Here is a 16314-nt window from a genome sequence, read left to right as displayed (position 1 = left end):
TTACCTAGCAAATTCTCCACCCTGGGCTTGTGCCTGGCCTGCAATTGCATCCATGATAGCATCTTGGGAATACATGCTGATCGGGGTGTTATACTGGGCGTGAATTATAGTAGCCTTGCCGCCTAGGCCTTTCACCTCAATGGGTTTGTGTGTAGACAGGGCAGAGTCCTTCAAGGCATTGGGGTTGAAACGCTCCGTGAACTCCGTGCTGGGTTATGCAAGAGTGAGGTTCGACAGGGAAGGGGGAGGAAGAAAGGAGAAAGGCGTGACAGTTAAGAGAAAGAGCACCAACAGAGGAGCGTGCATGTCTGTTCATGGCATCTCACCACAAAAGACTCTCATCGGAGGGTAAGCGACAACATAGGTAACAAGTAACAGAAGCTGGCTGCACTAGTGGATGACACTTTTGGATGTATAACGAGAAAAAAAGGTGAAACAGTTGTCATTGTATAAGAAAATCATGACAAATCCCTAAGTATTTATGTGACACATATTACAATTCTATTCTTACATGCATATATACATGTAAGTGTATACAAACATATGCATGCATATGTATATACGCATGCCTCTGGACGTACATACATACTGCAGAGAATGCCCAGTTTATTCACTGCATTCATTCATTCTTTCCGAAGGCTCTTACAAAGCGCTAGAAAGTGCAATGGGGTGAACAGACGTCAGGTCCTCTATTATTTAGAAAGTTCCAGTACTTTCTGTCTGGATTATTAATCATAGTGAAATGTAGTATCACACCTTTTAATCTTCATCTCTCTCCTCACTGAGGCTAAATCAATCTTCCCAAAATCTCTGTACAGCCAGCCCTAAGTGTTGCTATAGCATGATAAACCTCAGCCTCTGATCAAAATATCCTACATTGCAATCGACAGGACAACTGCAGCTGGAAGAGTAGCCGGCATATTTTCCAGTAGCTTTGTTTATGAGCAAGAATTTTTGTTTGAGAAATCGAGCCACGAGCGAGTTAACTGAAGCTTTCATTGCAACAGAAGGAGTCAGCTGAATGTCAGACTTCAGCTACAGAGCACCTGGCTTCCTTGCAGCACCTAGTTGTACGTCCTGCTAGTCCTAGAGTTAGGACTGAGTATTGCCTGGAGTTTTGGTGAGTAAGCTAAGCCTCAGCTGTCAGTCAGTGAAGGAGCTGCTCTTCCCTAACCTACAGCAGATCAGATAAATCTCTGGGCTGCTGTTCCTGTCCTACCAGCAGCAGAAAGATGCCAGCAGTATAGATTCCATATGCTCACCAAACAGGCCAAAACTGAGATTCCTGTCCTTTGGGAAGTAACAAATATTTCACAAAGGTTTCGTTTTGAACTGAGCTCAAAAGCTGGAAATGGATTTATCTCCCCACCAAAAGAAATTCTAAAAAATGTAATCGCATTTGATTGGAACGATTTTCCTTTCCACTTTAAAACCATTACACCATAAATTTATCAGCTAATATTAAGTCTTTCACTGAGTTTTTTCATGTGACTAAACAACAGCTTCTCTGGTTGGCAAGGGAAAAATAGTGTGCCTGTTTGCCATGGGCTAGCCCCAGTGGGTGAGCGTTAAAATCAAACCCTCAACCCAGCATGGAGGAAAAGGGAAAATCAAGTAAAGCTGGCAGCCATCTGACTTAATCTTTCAGAGATGATCGAAGATGATGTGCCACCCAGCCAGCAGATTCTGCTATGTTGTCAGCTTTTTGCTTGGTGGGATGCCCTGACTGAAGATGGACAGTAAGAGACAGAGTCACACATCATTCAAAATACTTGAGAGAACATTAACAGCCACATGCTCAAGGAACAGAGACATAAATACACATGTGCTGCGTTACAGCCACAGCCTGCAGTTACGCACATCCACATTTTAAAGGAGGGAACTGGGAAGCTGCATTATGCATTCAAAAAAGTGAAAATCATCTTTTTACAAAGACATTCTCATGTTTAAAATATCTCTCCGTTAATTATCAGCTATGACAATATTACTATTACAGTGACATCATCTGTTGAAGGGTGATGTGCAGAGACGTGCAGATTGTTATACTCTTTCCAGCATGCACATGCTTTACTTGAACAACGGTATCTCTTTTCTTTGTAATACCCTAAACGATCACACGATAATTACAAACACACAGGTCCTCAAGATCTTGAATTTAGTGTTCTTTTCCCCCCACACTGTTAGAAATATTTAAGAGGCTCTAAACCCAAGATCTGAGAAGACTATGTGAATGAAAAGACAGAGGTTAAATATGCCACTTTTCAAGTTCAAAGCAATTAGTTTCCACAATCATTTACAAAAATAAAAGCCAGTAATCTTAGAACAGCATAAACTTCCCTAATGGTAGCAGCAGTAGTGATTTGGGCTTTCACTTGTGGTATTTAGATGGTTTCAGTGATGTCTTTCAAGAGCTTTTAGTCACATTACACATACCAAGGCAAAACTTCCACTGAAGTTAACAGAATTCCCATAAAAATAAAAGAAAAGGGTACAGATTTTAAACTGCAGAGGGTTTTTTTTACAACTCTGGAAGTAAACAGAAGATATTAGTGCTTGTAAGGGGTGCTGTGCTCTAGGACTTGGTAGCAGAAGTAAGGTCCTAGAGACAGCTGGATCACCTCTGCAAAATGAATGGGATTTTTCTACTAAGCTGGAACAGGACCAGGAAAAATAAATCCCAAAGCAAGTAAAATTAAAAACACCCCTATAATGTGAATTCCACTTTCTAAGACAATTGTAAAAGAATAATTTTCAATGTAAACTGGCTAGAATTTCATCACTCCAAAGGAGTTATGTCATTTGCATGACATCACATGCACACCTCATTAAAATCAACAGAGAATGCCAGATTAGCGTAAATTATATGCATCAAATATTTCAATTTTATGTATTCTACTACTTCTAACCTTCTCTCATCAGTTTCAATTTCACGTTTAACTAATATAAATATGCTGAATTTAACCCAGTCTCCAGCAATTTCTGGACAACAGTTCAGGGACAGAAAGTGTGAATTTAGAGACAATCCTCTGCCCTCAGAAAACTAAAGATCAAAGCTGAGGACTCTGTGAGCTTTCCTAAATAAAGCGGATTAATCATACTTTCAAAGTTGCTTCTTTTTTTGGGCAACGTGTTTTTCTAAGGTAAATTACTTTTTAGATTTTTTCCATATCAATATCTCACACCAACCTAAATTTGAATTTTAGTGGAGTGGGACTTTGGAAATTAATGTTGAGGCTAAAAATATATCACTAGTAATACACCAGGAAAGGCACAGATAAGACTCCCCAAATCTTGAAGGCATAAAGACTGCTTAAAGAGTTAGGAGGAATTAAACCCAGACTATAGAGACAAAACCATTTGAAAGCATTTACAAGAGCTGAGCAAGCTCAGATGCTGGCTGCACTTGCAGCATTAGAACATCACCAAGAAATGCTGAACATACGGTGTGCTGAGAAGGGAGCACCACTGGACACCAGTGGCAGTGCATGACGCTTGCCATACCAATAAGATTTAAAAAAAAAAATAATACTTCCACTTGCAAGCAGACACAGCAGGAACACAGGGGATCATGCTACCCCAGAAAACAAATCTTCACACATACAGCATAACACAAATACTTGGCACTACATAGAATTGATACTAACTTGGCAGCGGTGTTGGTTATGACCTAAAAGAAGAGAAAGAGAACAAACAACATCAAAACCAACCACACAGAAAAAGTCAATAGTTTTTAGAGTGCAAAGGGCAACAGGTATTTACAAAAGCTTACTAAAGGTTTTTTTCAGACCCTCTACAAAAAAACACCCAGAAGTATGCCTGAGAACACCAATATGATTAAGAAAGGAAAAAATGTAGGGATTATAGTTGATCCACTAGGACTTAGTAGGGTACCATGGCATTTTGGCTGACCCTTGAACATGATTTTATTGCTGTGCATCCCTGAAAATACTGTTATCAAAGTGTATGGGGGCAGGGAGTGGAGGGAAGAAAAAAGCATCTGCAGAGTATATTCTCCTCTGAAAATAGCAAATGAGTAGTAGAGATTATATTCTTCACTCGGATACTAAATATTCAGGGATGAAGTCTGTTCTCCTCGGGCCACCCTCAAAGCTGGTATTGCAAGATTGATTTTTTGGTCTTTTACATGCTGGAGAACATCCAAAGAATATATTGGTAGATGTTTTACATCTAAAGCTAAGGAAAATGCCTTTGTACTTAACAAAGTATTGGCCTAAATTGACTGTACCTATGTTATGCCAACAGCGGTGTAGCCAATTAACTTCAGAACAGTCATTTCTAATTTATTCCATATGAAATTAATTAAGTCCATGCATTATGTGGGTTTTTTTGGATATCTGTATCAGGATATTTTATTCCATCTGGTATGTACACAGTATGAAAAAACTGTGTGAAAAAATGTTCATGCTACATCCTGCTTCGCTGCATAAACAAGAAGTGACAGAGACTTGCACAGTAATTCCAAAGAAACATAAGGCCTATGATGAGTTTTGTATGATGCGGGCCAAAGCTGGGAATGATGAACAGATAGTGTGCTCAGACTGTAATATTATATTATTTGCTAGTAAGTCTTTCTGTTGGTTGCACATATAGCATTAATAGGCTATGACATTTATTTTAACTTAGTTTTTTCAAAGCTTAGAATACTGGATTTTGCTCTTATGTTCTTGGGTGAAGTAATTCATCACATTTTGCAAAATAAAGAGGAAGAGAGTCCAGGATCAGTTAACAAACATTCCTTCTTCTTTAGCTGCACAGAATGCTGTTGACAGAACTGGGTGCTGAACCTTCCAACTTGTTGCTATAACATTTCTGGACCTGGGGTTGATACAAAATACTGGACAGCAATGTTATACTGTTAGAGCGACATTCAAAGTGGATTTGTCTGCCTCTGCTTCTGCCTTGCAGAACCTTTGCTATTACTGCCTCTTTTTACACACAGTTCTTTTGCATTGGCTCATGCAGCTGCCTTTTTCATGACCTAAAACACTGTAACGAGCCAAAGCTGCAGTAAAGGCTTTGCACTTCTGCATTTCCATGGAAAAAGCAATCACAGATCACCTTCTGCAATTACTGTTCTTCAGACTTTCAGATTCAAGAATATTCTTTTAACTGTATAAACCCTACATTAAGCCAAATATACCAGTCTGTTACAGGAACCAGTACACTGGGCTGTAAGCACATCAGTGATGCTATATCCGTTTTAGGTATGTGCAGGACAGCTGGGTACTCATTTACAATGAAACATAGTATAATAGTATCATTTTCTGAAGTGGACTCTGATGCCTGCTTTAATCTTCTAATCCAGGCCTCTGCCTTATACATAAAATAATATTTCAAAGGCAGAACTACCGTCCCTAAAATACACCTTAATTAGAGGAAACACTTGTTTGCATATAAAAGTATGTTCAAAGGTAAAAATCATTACATGCACACCCCAAGAACAGCTCAACAGCCATGTCTCTAAAGATTTTTGATGTGAAGAAGCTACTACAGCTTCCTTCAAAAAGAATAAAGCCTTACTTCTCCTTATGCTTAGTATGAGATGAGAAAAACCTCTCCAGTTCAGAGCCACACATTATTTTAGTTTGATTCTAAATACGGACATGTATGAAACACCCAACTTGCTACTCAGAGAGGTCACACTAAGAAGCTAGTAACCCAAGCCACCTGGCACGTACTTGTGGGACAGGTATTTACTGCCCTTAACCTAAAGTGTGAAAAATAACTTACACTGGAATGAAAAAGAACCACGTTACAAGCTATGACTCACTCTTCGTATTTATTCATACTCCCCTTTCCAGAGCTTTCAGCACATCGAGTGCTGCACTCTTAACGGGCCACTTCTATTTTTCACCCTGGGCCAGAGTGATGAAGCTTTAATGTAAAAGTGTATCAGAAAAACAGATGCTTTGTTATTCTCCACAGATCAAGGAAATAATCTCAAAAACAATTTTAGCTTTCTGATAGCATTTTCCAAAGGGTTTAGCTAAACCTCCAGCAGGAATTCACACAATTAAGTTTAAATGACTTGGTGAACAGGACGCCAAATGGAAATATGAAATATACCTTAAGATCAACCCCCAAACCTGAATCTTATAGCTTTTTACCATACTGCTAAGTGCATGTCCATGAATGCATAATAAATTCACAGTTTTGGAGCACCATAATTTCATAATCTTTACACAGAATCTTACGCTGTACTGTATGAAAAGACCATCCCTGCCAAAGTCCTGAGCTGATTTTGCAGACCTTACAGGGCTTTCCTTCTACACGCTTTCACGTATATCCACAATGAGATCAAGACTATCATGGATGACACCAAGCCCCAAGGCGGTTACAGGTTCCATGTTACGCTCCACAGGGCATCAGGAAAGATGCCTCTCACTTCATGGGTAACACTCCAGTGGGAGTGGGAATGACAGGGTTATTGAACTCAAAATTTTCTCTGCATGTAAACAGAGATGTACAATTTTCTGCATCTCAGAGGAATAACCTGAAGAGACACATATACTTAGTAGCTCTGGGCTCTTTCATCTTTTCAGAATGTTCCTGGGCTGCAGGATAAAGGCTGATTTTTTTTTAACAGAACATTTAGAGGATTTCTCATAAATATACTTGTTGATCAGTGCTACAGATATTACAGGCAGATAGACAGCAGCTCCCTAAAATTTTGTTCAAACTGAAAAAAAATAATAATCTCAGATGGTTGTTCAAAGGCAGAACCCTGCTTTGTAATTCAGTGCACTGCCACAGGCGTGCGCTAACATGTGTACATGTAAAGGAGACATAAAACAGAAAAGCAGCAGAGTGAAGACAGTGAAGAAGTGTTTTCTGCAGGTACAGCTTCTCTGCAGCCCAATAATCACTTGTTCTATTACATAGTCCTATCGCAGTGCCCTCTGGAATCAACAGAATGGTTCACACTGACTTTGGTGAGTGAGGGGTGCATCCGTGTTGTAGTTTTGAAAACAAAGAAACAGTCAGAATGCTGAGCCATCTGAAACAGAGCCCCTTCCCCCTTTACCCCTGCAGATGTTCAGGAGGGTTGTAAAGACAGTGGGAAAAAGATAACGAGATACACTCCCGGGAAACTTTGCATATTGAAATAAGACAAGGATTAGTTCTCCTCAAGAAAACTGTAAATTAAGAGAGAAGCATTCTGAGGTTTATTTTGCTGATCTTGCTTACTAACTGAAATTACTTTCTTCAAAACACTAATTGCCTTTCTTAATTATCCATATGAGAAGGAATGATAGGATTTTTTCAGATAAGTTAATTAGGATTGTTGGGTGCTCAAGAGAGTTACAATGAATCGTCTAAAACCGCTTGAATCATCTAGAATATGTATAAATGCTCTTTTATAAGGATAAAATATCCTTGATTTGCTACAACTTAAAACCCCTTGGTTTTACTCTTACAAAGAGCTTCTGCAATGGGATATAAAGTACTTGAAAATATGCGTTTGCTATCAGACCTTGACTGGATGGCTGGAATTTTCTGGTTTCATACAGCCGGTCCCTAGTGTCAAAAGTACACTTCCCCCCATATTTAATCATAATAAGAAATTTATCTTCAATTTAAACAAACACAAATAAACAAACTAGAGATTTGTTTGCAAATTAGTACATGAAGGCATAAAAATTAGGAAAACCTGTTTCTCATTGCTTTTTCTCATGTATTGTAGTCCAAGCTCCTCACTTCACAAACTGACTAATAAAACAGTTCATCTGCAATACAGTAACACTGAAAACCTTGACAGCATGGGATCAGACTCCCTGGGCAGTATTTGGAGATCATTCCTTGTGACATACAAGCCAAGAGCACAGCTAACGGAAGTGAGACAGACAATGTTCAAACCAGAGGATTCAAAATACTGCGATCCTGACTCACTTTACATAGGAAAGCTAATACATTAAGGCAGGAATTATAGCGGGATACTCCACTAGACTAGCATGTCAGACTTGCTGGTCAAAGCAATTTCTCTTTAGGAAGGTACCAGATACCAGATCTGTTTTATAACAGCTTCTTTAATGGCTGACAGCGATACTCGGCTCTGTGAGAGTGAGTGCATTAGTTTAAATCGCTAAATGCCAGAACCCCGAGATGGTCACAGTTACTTCAGTCTTAATGTTCCTGCTCGTGCTCTGGTGGCTATTGCCAATCCATGTTGCAATTCAGATCCCAAAGACGGAGAGTTATTCTGCAATGGTACTGTGTATGTGTTTTGGGGGTTACTGGAAAAATTTAATGATTGTTTGAGACCTTAATCATGATTACTAGACAAATGCACAATCGGGTAGGTACTATTACATTCATTTTTTCAGCAAATCCATTACTTATTGAACTATTAAATATTTTACCACGTTACCTACCCTCTAGGAAGTCCACCTTCCGAAGCCCTTCGGTTGAGACTTAATTTATGCATCTCAGCCATTTCCCTTAGAGTCTCTGCTGAGTAAAGGCCAATAGGGTTGTTATACTGCCTTGCAGGGCTCAGCTGGTGTATGGGACTACTGCCATCAGTCAATACAGGGCTTAGTTTGGAACCTAGGTTACTCTTTTCAGGTGAAATGTCAGAAGTCACAGACTGAGAGGACATGGAAGATCTAACTGTGGTAGTCTTTGAGTAGGAAGAGCTATTTGAAAAGCTGATCTCTTGCTTGTTGAGGTAGCCTGAAAACGTTCCGTTTGTTGCTAAAATACTACCCATAGGCCCAGTCGCCGTGTTAGTTAGAGGACTGAAGGTTGTTCTGTTGCCATTGATTTCCCAAGCAGGTTCCTGTAGTAGCAAACATGCAGGCCAAGAAAAGAAAAAAAGAAAAGAGCAATCATAGAACACATGCAAAAATAACATATCTGCAATTACTGCTTTCTAAACATATTGATAAACTTGCAATAAATAGGTTGGGGCCAAAGCATCCAACCTTTCAGGGAAGATTTTCAACACAGAAACACATTGTTTTAAGATAAGGAAAGCAGAGCATACTCAGGCATTATTTTTTTTTACTGGGTTTTAGTTGGAATTGACAAGTAAAGAAGCTTAACATTAAGAAAGCATTTGCTACTAGTCAACTTCATAGCAATAAGTTTATATAAAGACAACACTCTAATAATTTCTAGGATAATTAAGAAATATTTAAAAAAATGTCTTGAGGTCAGAATCATTTGAGATAATATAAGTCATAACATAAAAGTCAATGCCCTTATTATAAAAAGATAATGATTCTAAACCACACCATTCTATTTTCCACGAGTACACTTCAAGTTATTGAAGGCCACACATTACATTGCATTGCTTTTAGAGGCTCTGGCTCATGCTAATTAGGCCATGCAGCACGGTTAGCAGATAGACCAACAGGACTTGAGGACAGGTACTGCTCAGCGGGTAGGATGCTTCTATCCTGATCATTTCTGCATAATTTCCACTTGAAGGAATGTGTGCATGAGTATGTAGATGAGGAGCGTACGATCCTACAGCCATGTCCCAGATAATACTCCTAACGAGGACAGCAGGATGTATTGTCTTAGTCAAAGTCACAGGAATTTCTCCTACCCCATACCCATAGAAGTCTGTGCTGGTGCTCAAATTAGGAACATTCCACCAAAGCCCATCCTGGAAAACGGTAGTATATGCTTCAATGTCATAAAAGATTTGCTATTAATGCAGCTTAGTGAAACCAAAATAAAAGGTAATATCAAAAAAGAAAAATACTGCTTTTTCAGCAACACAGTGCAGGAAATAAGTTGTCACGTGGGTTCTGCAGAAGTTTCATGTAAAACTCATGCTTATGTTGCCTAAAACACCCCATCACTGCTTCAAGCTTATTCTGATGCAAAACCATCCAGAGCTTCCTGGGAAGCACAGAGCACCTTTAGGGTTAAACTGCCTCACTTCCTTCCAGCTGCTGGCAGCTGCAGTGACCACAGCCCTATTATGCTTTTTGGAAGTCTGCCTACACACAGTACGGACAATTTTATGAAAGAGGAATAAAAACCACTCTCAGGGGGGTCATTTTATACCTTTACTCTCAGTTTTCTTACTCTTTAACTTCTAAAGGCTCAGTGACCTCAACATGAATAGCAAGATTCTAATATTGATTAGCATCTTTTTAATGTTTACCATTTGAACCTAGCATCCCAAGTGCTGGAACTCATTAGCGCATGTTTTAAAATAATGAATGATATAGTTCCGAAAGCTGTTTTATTCTTCACTTTTGTTTGTAGTTACGTACTTCGGATAAAAAAAAAAAAAAAGGTATAGCTGAGGTACCCCACAAACTATTTGAATGCTTGGCAATTTACAGATTTCTCTGGAGCCATGATATCAATTTGTATGCTATTTGGGAATCTCCTGGCTCCAGCCAAACTTGGGTTACATTGATTTTGCTACAGGAGAAGGATCACTTCAGCCTCTCCCTCTGGACCTAGATACGCTGCAGCCATAACTAGTACCCAGAGGTGGTGAGGCTCACAGTTAAGAGGCCCACCAGTAATGCTGGCAGCATGCTGCAGTCCAGCTCCGGGGGACAGGGACAGGCAGGGGACATTACCCTGAAGAAGGGATGGAGCCCACCATCTGCTGCCAGGGAAAGCCTGTACAAGAGCAGGTGGCAGCCTGCAAGTGAGATTTTGCCTCCTTTGGGCTGGCGCTGCTTCAGTCTCTGTCTTTACCTTACACACATCTCCCCCACAGTCTTGTGTGAAACACTGGCCTGACAATAATTTGGCCTTTTGATTTTCTACTTTTGCTAGTATTGGTTATCATTAATGTCATTTACCAATTCTGATACTAAGGTTCACTAGAAAAATAAATATTTTATATTCTCTTCTTGGATTTTTTTATATTGCATATTTAAGCTTGGGGAGATTACATTTGAAAAAACCAAGACAATATGGCCTGATTAATTAAAATTAATTGCTATGCTCCCTGCCCCTCCCCCCCAAAGGTCTAAGGATATAATTAATTATAATGTTAAATACATTGAATATGTTTTGAAGCAAAAAATGTAAGGCCGATAAAATGAACGGAGACTATTTTTCTTAGTAATAAACAGGAAGAGATTTTAGCTGGCATTAATAGCTGCCTGAGGCCATAGAAATAGATAATCCTAAAAGCGTTTTTCAGACTATGCCTTTTTAAATAAGTATATTAGAATTACATACTTCAGTCATTATACCCTGACACAGCGAACAACTATCCTTTAAGTGGCCTACTGAAGCTTTCAAGTATCATTAAACAAACAGAAAACAGGGATTCTCTCTAAAAATGTGATGTAAAAGAGGCACAAATGCACAAGGCTACATTCATAAATTAAGTCACCACTTGTGCAAATGAGTTTTACATGCTAGCAGAGAGGGACAAACCAAGTATTTTAGAAAGACTTCAGAAGTAGTAGAGAATAAAAAGGATATGCCAGAGTTACATTTGTTTGTTACCCTGAAAACTGTGGCTTTTATCTAAGTTAACTGTGGGTTTTCTTTCTTAAGCCCGTAATAAAAGGACATACAAGGAGATCTGATTATAAAGTATCAGTTTTCGACTGCTAATGAGAGAAATGCCAGGTTATTTCCTTAATCCTAAAGCATTTTCATAGTTTTGGTGTTACTGGATGCTAATAGTAGGCAAATGGAAAATTATAGAACCTCCATAAAAAATTATGGTTAATGATTTTGTTCACCTTTATGACATGAATGGAGTTTTGCTTTCAGTCCTCAAACAACTTCCAGCTGGAATACCAGCATGCTGGTAACTCAATGCTAGAATTCCTAGGGACCCAGCAGTGCCAGGTTAGCGTTCTCCATTTTAAAATAATATTCATGGTAGTTTTAAGGTAGTTGTTTTCCCTGCGTTCAGGGGGAAAGGGATGAAAGAGGAAGCTTCTAAAGAATTACTGCCCAGTAATCAGCTTATTTAGTGCTTTCCTTTTGTGATTGACAAAGAATGTCTCATTCCATTTATTCCCAGTAGGATATTTTAGAATTTTTTTTCCTCCAGTTCAGTGGCAAAACCAGATCAATGCAGCATTTCTGAAACCATTTCTGAATGTGAAGGTCAAATTTCTAATCCAGAGCAGCAGCACGGCTTTCAGCATGACATCACTTGAAATGCAGCCAACAGCAACAAACGTTCCCCTGTTTCCCATCTCTCTCATCCCATTCTGTTTCAGCCTCTGGCTGGAAAAGCAAGCACATCTCGCGCTATGCAAGGCTGATGCTACCCTGCAGCCGACCAGAAGAGGAGGCTCTGACACCGAGCAAAGGGCTCCTTGCCTCGAGAGCAGGCTGTGATCCTGCAGCAAGCCCTTACTACTAGGGGGAAACTGCGTTTTACTTTCCCAGTGTAATGTCAGTGAATGAGCTTAAAACTGACAAATGTAGAGGAGCCTCAAACATTTAGGAATAGAAGGAAGCTATGCATCAGCTCAGTTTCCATTCTGAAAAATTATTATTTTCTTTATAAATATTCAATTTCTATGAAAGGCTAATATTCCTTCTTGTGTATCAGAGAAGTGAGAAACAAATTTACATCGGAAGACAAACCACCAGTTTTTCAGGCCCTCTTCCTTTGGCAGCCCATGTTCTATTCATCTATTGCTATAACCATACAATCTTTATTCACCTTTTGCACTTCTGGGAGATCAATTTTAATGCTATACTAATGAATTTGACCTCCCAACGTGACCATGAAACAGTTGTTGCTTTAAACTTTTTTATAGAAAGAAGAAAAAGGAGGCACCATGGCATTAAATGACTCTGCTCAAAGACATACAACAAATAGCTTTTGGTTCAGGCAGCTCTTTCATCCTATGCTTTAATTAAAAGTCAATCATCTCTTCACCTGTTTTCTTTTAGCCACATAGGCTCCCAAATTTGGCAGGAAACAAATCATAAGCATTATGAGATCCTCACTGGGACTCTGAAATAAGTGTGTTCAATACTGTTTCATAAATGGGACAACACATGGTCATAGCATTAAAATTAAAGAGGCTGTCTTAATACCTTTATGCAGAGGAACAAATGTTAAAGCTATGCTTAGCCTTAAAGCTTCAGCTTGAACATTTTGAACTGCACCAGGCTGAATCTTCACCTGTATTTTTCCTTCCCAAAAAGCTGCAAGAACTCCTTGACTGATGATGGATTAGTTTCAAGCCCTTGGACTCATACTAAGTCTTATTTGAATGCTTTCAGCATGAGTTATGCCCTTTCTTCTAGCTATACCACACCCGTGCAAAAGACTTGACTGAATCTTTTGACTAAATAAAAAAGATTTGACTAAACTAAGTAAAAATTGTTTCAAGTTCAAGATTGAGATGTCAGATAAGGGAATAGTGAATCTGCAAATCAGTCAAACTTGTATTTCTAGTAATGGCCCTACAGCCCAGCTGATGCCATACTCGTGGTTGCAGAACCTGTACCATCCATAATGTCGATCAGCTCAAGAAAGTAAGGAGAGAATTCATGTTACTTGTGGAATCTAGAAAAATTTCTATCATGCTGAAGAACTCTGGGGTTTTTATACCTTCCTTACATCTTTGTAAAAGAAAGTATGCTTATTTTTCTAAAACACAAAATCATGACCATAGCAGTCAAAGAAGAAATACATGCTTGAAAATTAGTGGAAGCTGCAATTAGGTCAGCAATATCGCACAAGAGGATTTATGGTTTAAACTAGGCATTGAACTTGCACATGCAGATTTTTTTAGCTAACATTGCCATGCCTTAACCTTGACTCAGAGAAAGGTGAGAAAAAACTTCTCCCAATGTTTGATGACAACACTGCCGTGACTGTCTTGAAATGTAGTTTGTTGCTTTTTTTTTTTTTTTTTTTGAAATGCAATTGAATTCATTTCATGTGAACCATGAGTCTAAACACTGTCAAGTAGTGATGCGGAGGTGACAGCTCATGCTTATTTGTCACGGAATTCTTCATTTCTACAGTGATACTGTAACTGGAAATAACAAAGGGACAAGCAAAGAAACCTTGATTTTTAAAGTATTTTTAGTGTAACACACCTTATTGCAACAACCCCATACCACTGTTTGTATCAGCAAAGACTTTTTATCCCGGACCTTCAGACTTCTCCAGTGGTTCAATGCCTTCATTCCCTTCTAAACCATGCTCAGAGAAGAATTTTTCTTCAGCTAAAAATTACTGTTGTCTACTAGTGTATAGTGGTGACACAAACGTCACTCCTCTTGCCCTGCACAGGGCCCCCACTCTAGCACTCTACTGCTACCTCTTCCCCCTGGGCCAAAGACCCTACACCTAGGAACACCTTTCTGAATACTGCTAGATACCCTGTTTCCCACCATACCTTCTCCTAGATGACACCCTTTTCCTTCAGAAAGCCCCCAGTAAATCTCTTTTCCAGCTGCAAGTACCACCTGTAGCCCATTCAGAACAGGCTGCCTCCAACAGCTCTAATAAACCCTTCCTAAGTACCAAAACACAGAATTCTGAAGTGTGAGACAACATGCTCCTGAAAAAGGGCTGAGTCCTTTGATCCTCACCTCTCTCTGAAGGGTTAAAATAGGAAATGTAAAGTCACTTTAGAGCTTTAATGCCAAATTAAACTTTTAGGACCTTTAAAATAACCTACAGTGTACAGTGTGTGGAGTTACCTTTTCTATAGGGTACATAGGGAGAAAAAGGGTTTGTGTGGTAAGCAGCCTTAAATACCTATGGCAGTAATTCTAAAAATGATGCTTGCCAGGGAAAAAATGCACCTAATACAAAGTCATGAAAACCTGATGTATAAAAGCTTTTACGTGCCTGTGGTGGAAGGCAAATTTGTCACACCTGCACAGGGTCCCCAAAAAGATAGTTGTCAGTCTTGTGTTGGTGAATAATTCTGAAGAGATGTGTCTGCTTGCTGCCTTGAAAACTAACAGCATTCTGTGTAGTTCATGAGGGAAAACAAGTACTCTCTCCCCCTTCCTGTCCCTGATACTTTGCTGGTGCAGTCTAACTACAAGAATGATTCATCGTTTTTGTTCTAGGAATTTCACAGTACTGTTCAGTGACTCTTTCAGTAACTTTCTCCGAGATAACTTTTATAAAATCATGATATAGGCAGAAACAACTCAGCAAGATAAAATCCTAATTTCATCATCCCTTTACAAGATCTGGAGTGAAATAACATTATTTCTGTCTCAACTAATACGGGGTCAGGCAGGTTCATTTAAAATTTGACAAAATAAAATCGAATCAAATTATTCCCCAAAGTATGTTCTCTTCTGTTACTTTGAACATATTTGCAGTGGTTACAGGGATGTTGTTACCTTCTGAGCTCTGAATTTGGAAAGCATGGTGTTTATAAAATATACTTGAAATTGATCTGTGGAAGTCAGAACTGCCAAAACCAGCAGAACATCACCTAATTCCCCATGTATTTTGACCTTCAGTGTTTCTTATTTATACTACATGCTGGGGCTAAAACTGGCACTCACAGAAGGGATAAAGTTGCAGCAATGGAGGTTTTACCTCCTCTCTACTTATCTAATTAAATTTATCAGCAATACCAATATCCTACCCAGTGCTTGACCCTAGGGATATATATATATACCATCTTTAAGGTATCCTTGCTCCTCTGTGCCTCCAAAGATACAGATGAAGAGTTGCCAGGTACAGTCATTGAATGCTGTTTATTCTAATAGGAACATTTATTTTATGGAAGATTATGAGCTTTGACAACAGAAACCAAGCCATCCATTTCCTCTGCCACTTGCTGCAATTCATTAAATTGGCTTATCCTCTTTATTTTTTATTCTCATCTCTTTGGAATAATGTGACAAGAATGCAATATGATGCAAGCTTTCAAATGCCCTATCGTCCTCTTTCCAAATGAGTATCTTTTCAGTTGTAGTCAGGATTTGGATACACTGAGGCACGGTCTAATGTTTTTTCCCCAAAAATCTACAAAAGCAAATGTATATTTTGAGAAGCTTTGGTAGCCTCTTGCAGCCTAGATGAAAGCTGTTCAGAATGGGTCAGACCAGATCACATCAGAGGATAGCTGGATGCTTTGGTTCTGATCAGAAATCAGCAAAAACCAGACCACTAATACATTGCATTGTGGCAGTTTTGCTGCCTGAGCATTCATTCAGTGTTCACTTATTTGGGGTGGGCAAAAGCTATTTCCTGTAGTAGGTATTTACCTTCACTGCAGTAGATAAAAATGGTATTAACTCTGGCTGAGGAGAAGTGTGTCACATACCTTCTGGTGGGGAATTACAGTCCTGGGAGTGTCAATTCTGGGTGCTGTGGTTGAAACTGGCACTGGACGTTTAGAT

General features: G+C 39.1%; 1 protein-coding gene across 13 annotated transcripts in view; it reads right to left on the bottom strand.

Annotated features, from left to right (window-relative positions):
- Positions 1-16314, bottom strand: part of LDB3 (LIM domain binding 3) — a 128646-nt gene that overhangs the window by 56953 nt on the left and 55379 nt on the right. For 10 of the 13 annotated variants that reach the window (XM_055721473.1, XM_055721475.1, XM_055721476.1 and 7 more), the window contains exons 4-5: positions 16239-16314; positions 8394-8800 (exon numbers count right to left, since the gene is read on the bottom strand). In XM_055721473.1, the coding sequence (XP_055577448.1) occupies positions 8394-8800; positions 16239-16314 (483 nt within the window). Of the gene's footprint in view, positions 1-4; positions 209-3644; positions 3668-8393; positions 8801-16238 lie in introns of all 13 variants that reach the window. The other 3 variants (XM_055721478.1, XM_055721483.1, XM_055721482.1) reach the window with 2 other exon arrangements.

Source organism: Falco cherrug, chromosome 9, assembly GCF_023634085.1.
Source record: "Falco cherrug isolate bFalChe1 chromosome 9, bFalChe1.pri, whole genome shotgun sequence".
NCBI lineage: Eukaryota > Metazoa > Chordata > Aves > Falconiformes > Falconidae > Falco > Falco cherrug.
Note: the sequence above shows the minus strand (reverse complement) of the source record. Positions and strands in the feature narration are given on the sequence as shown.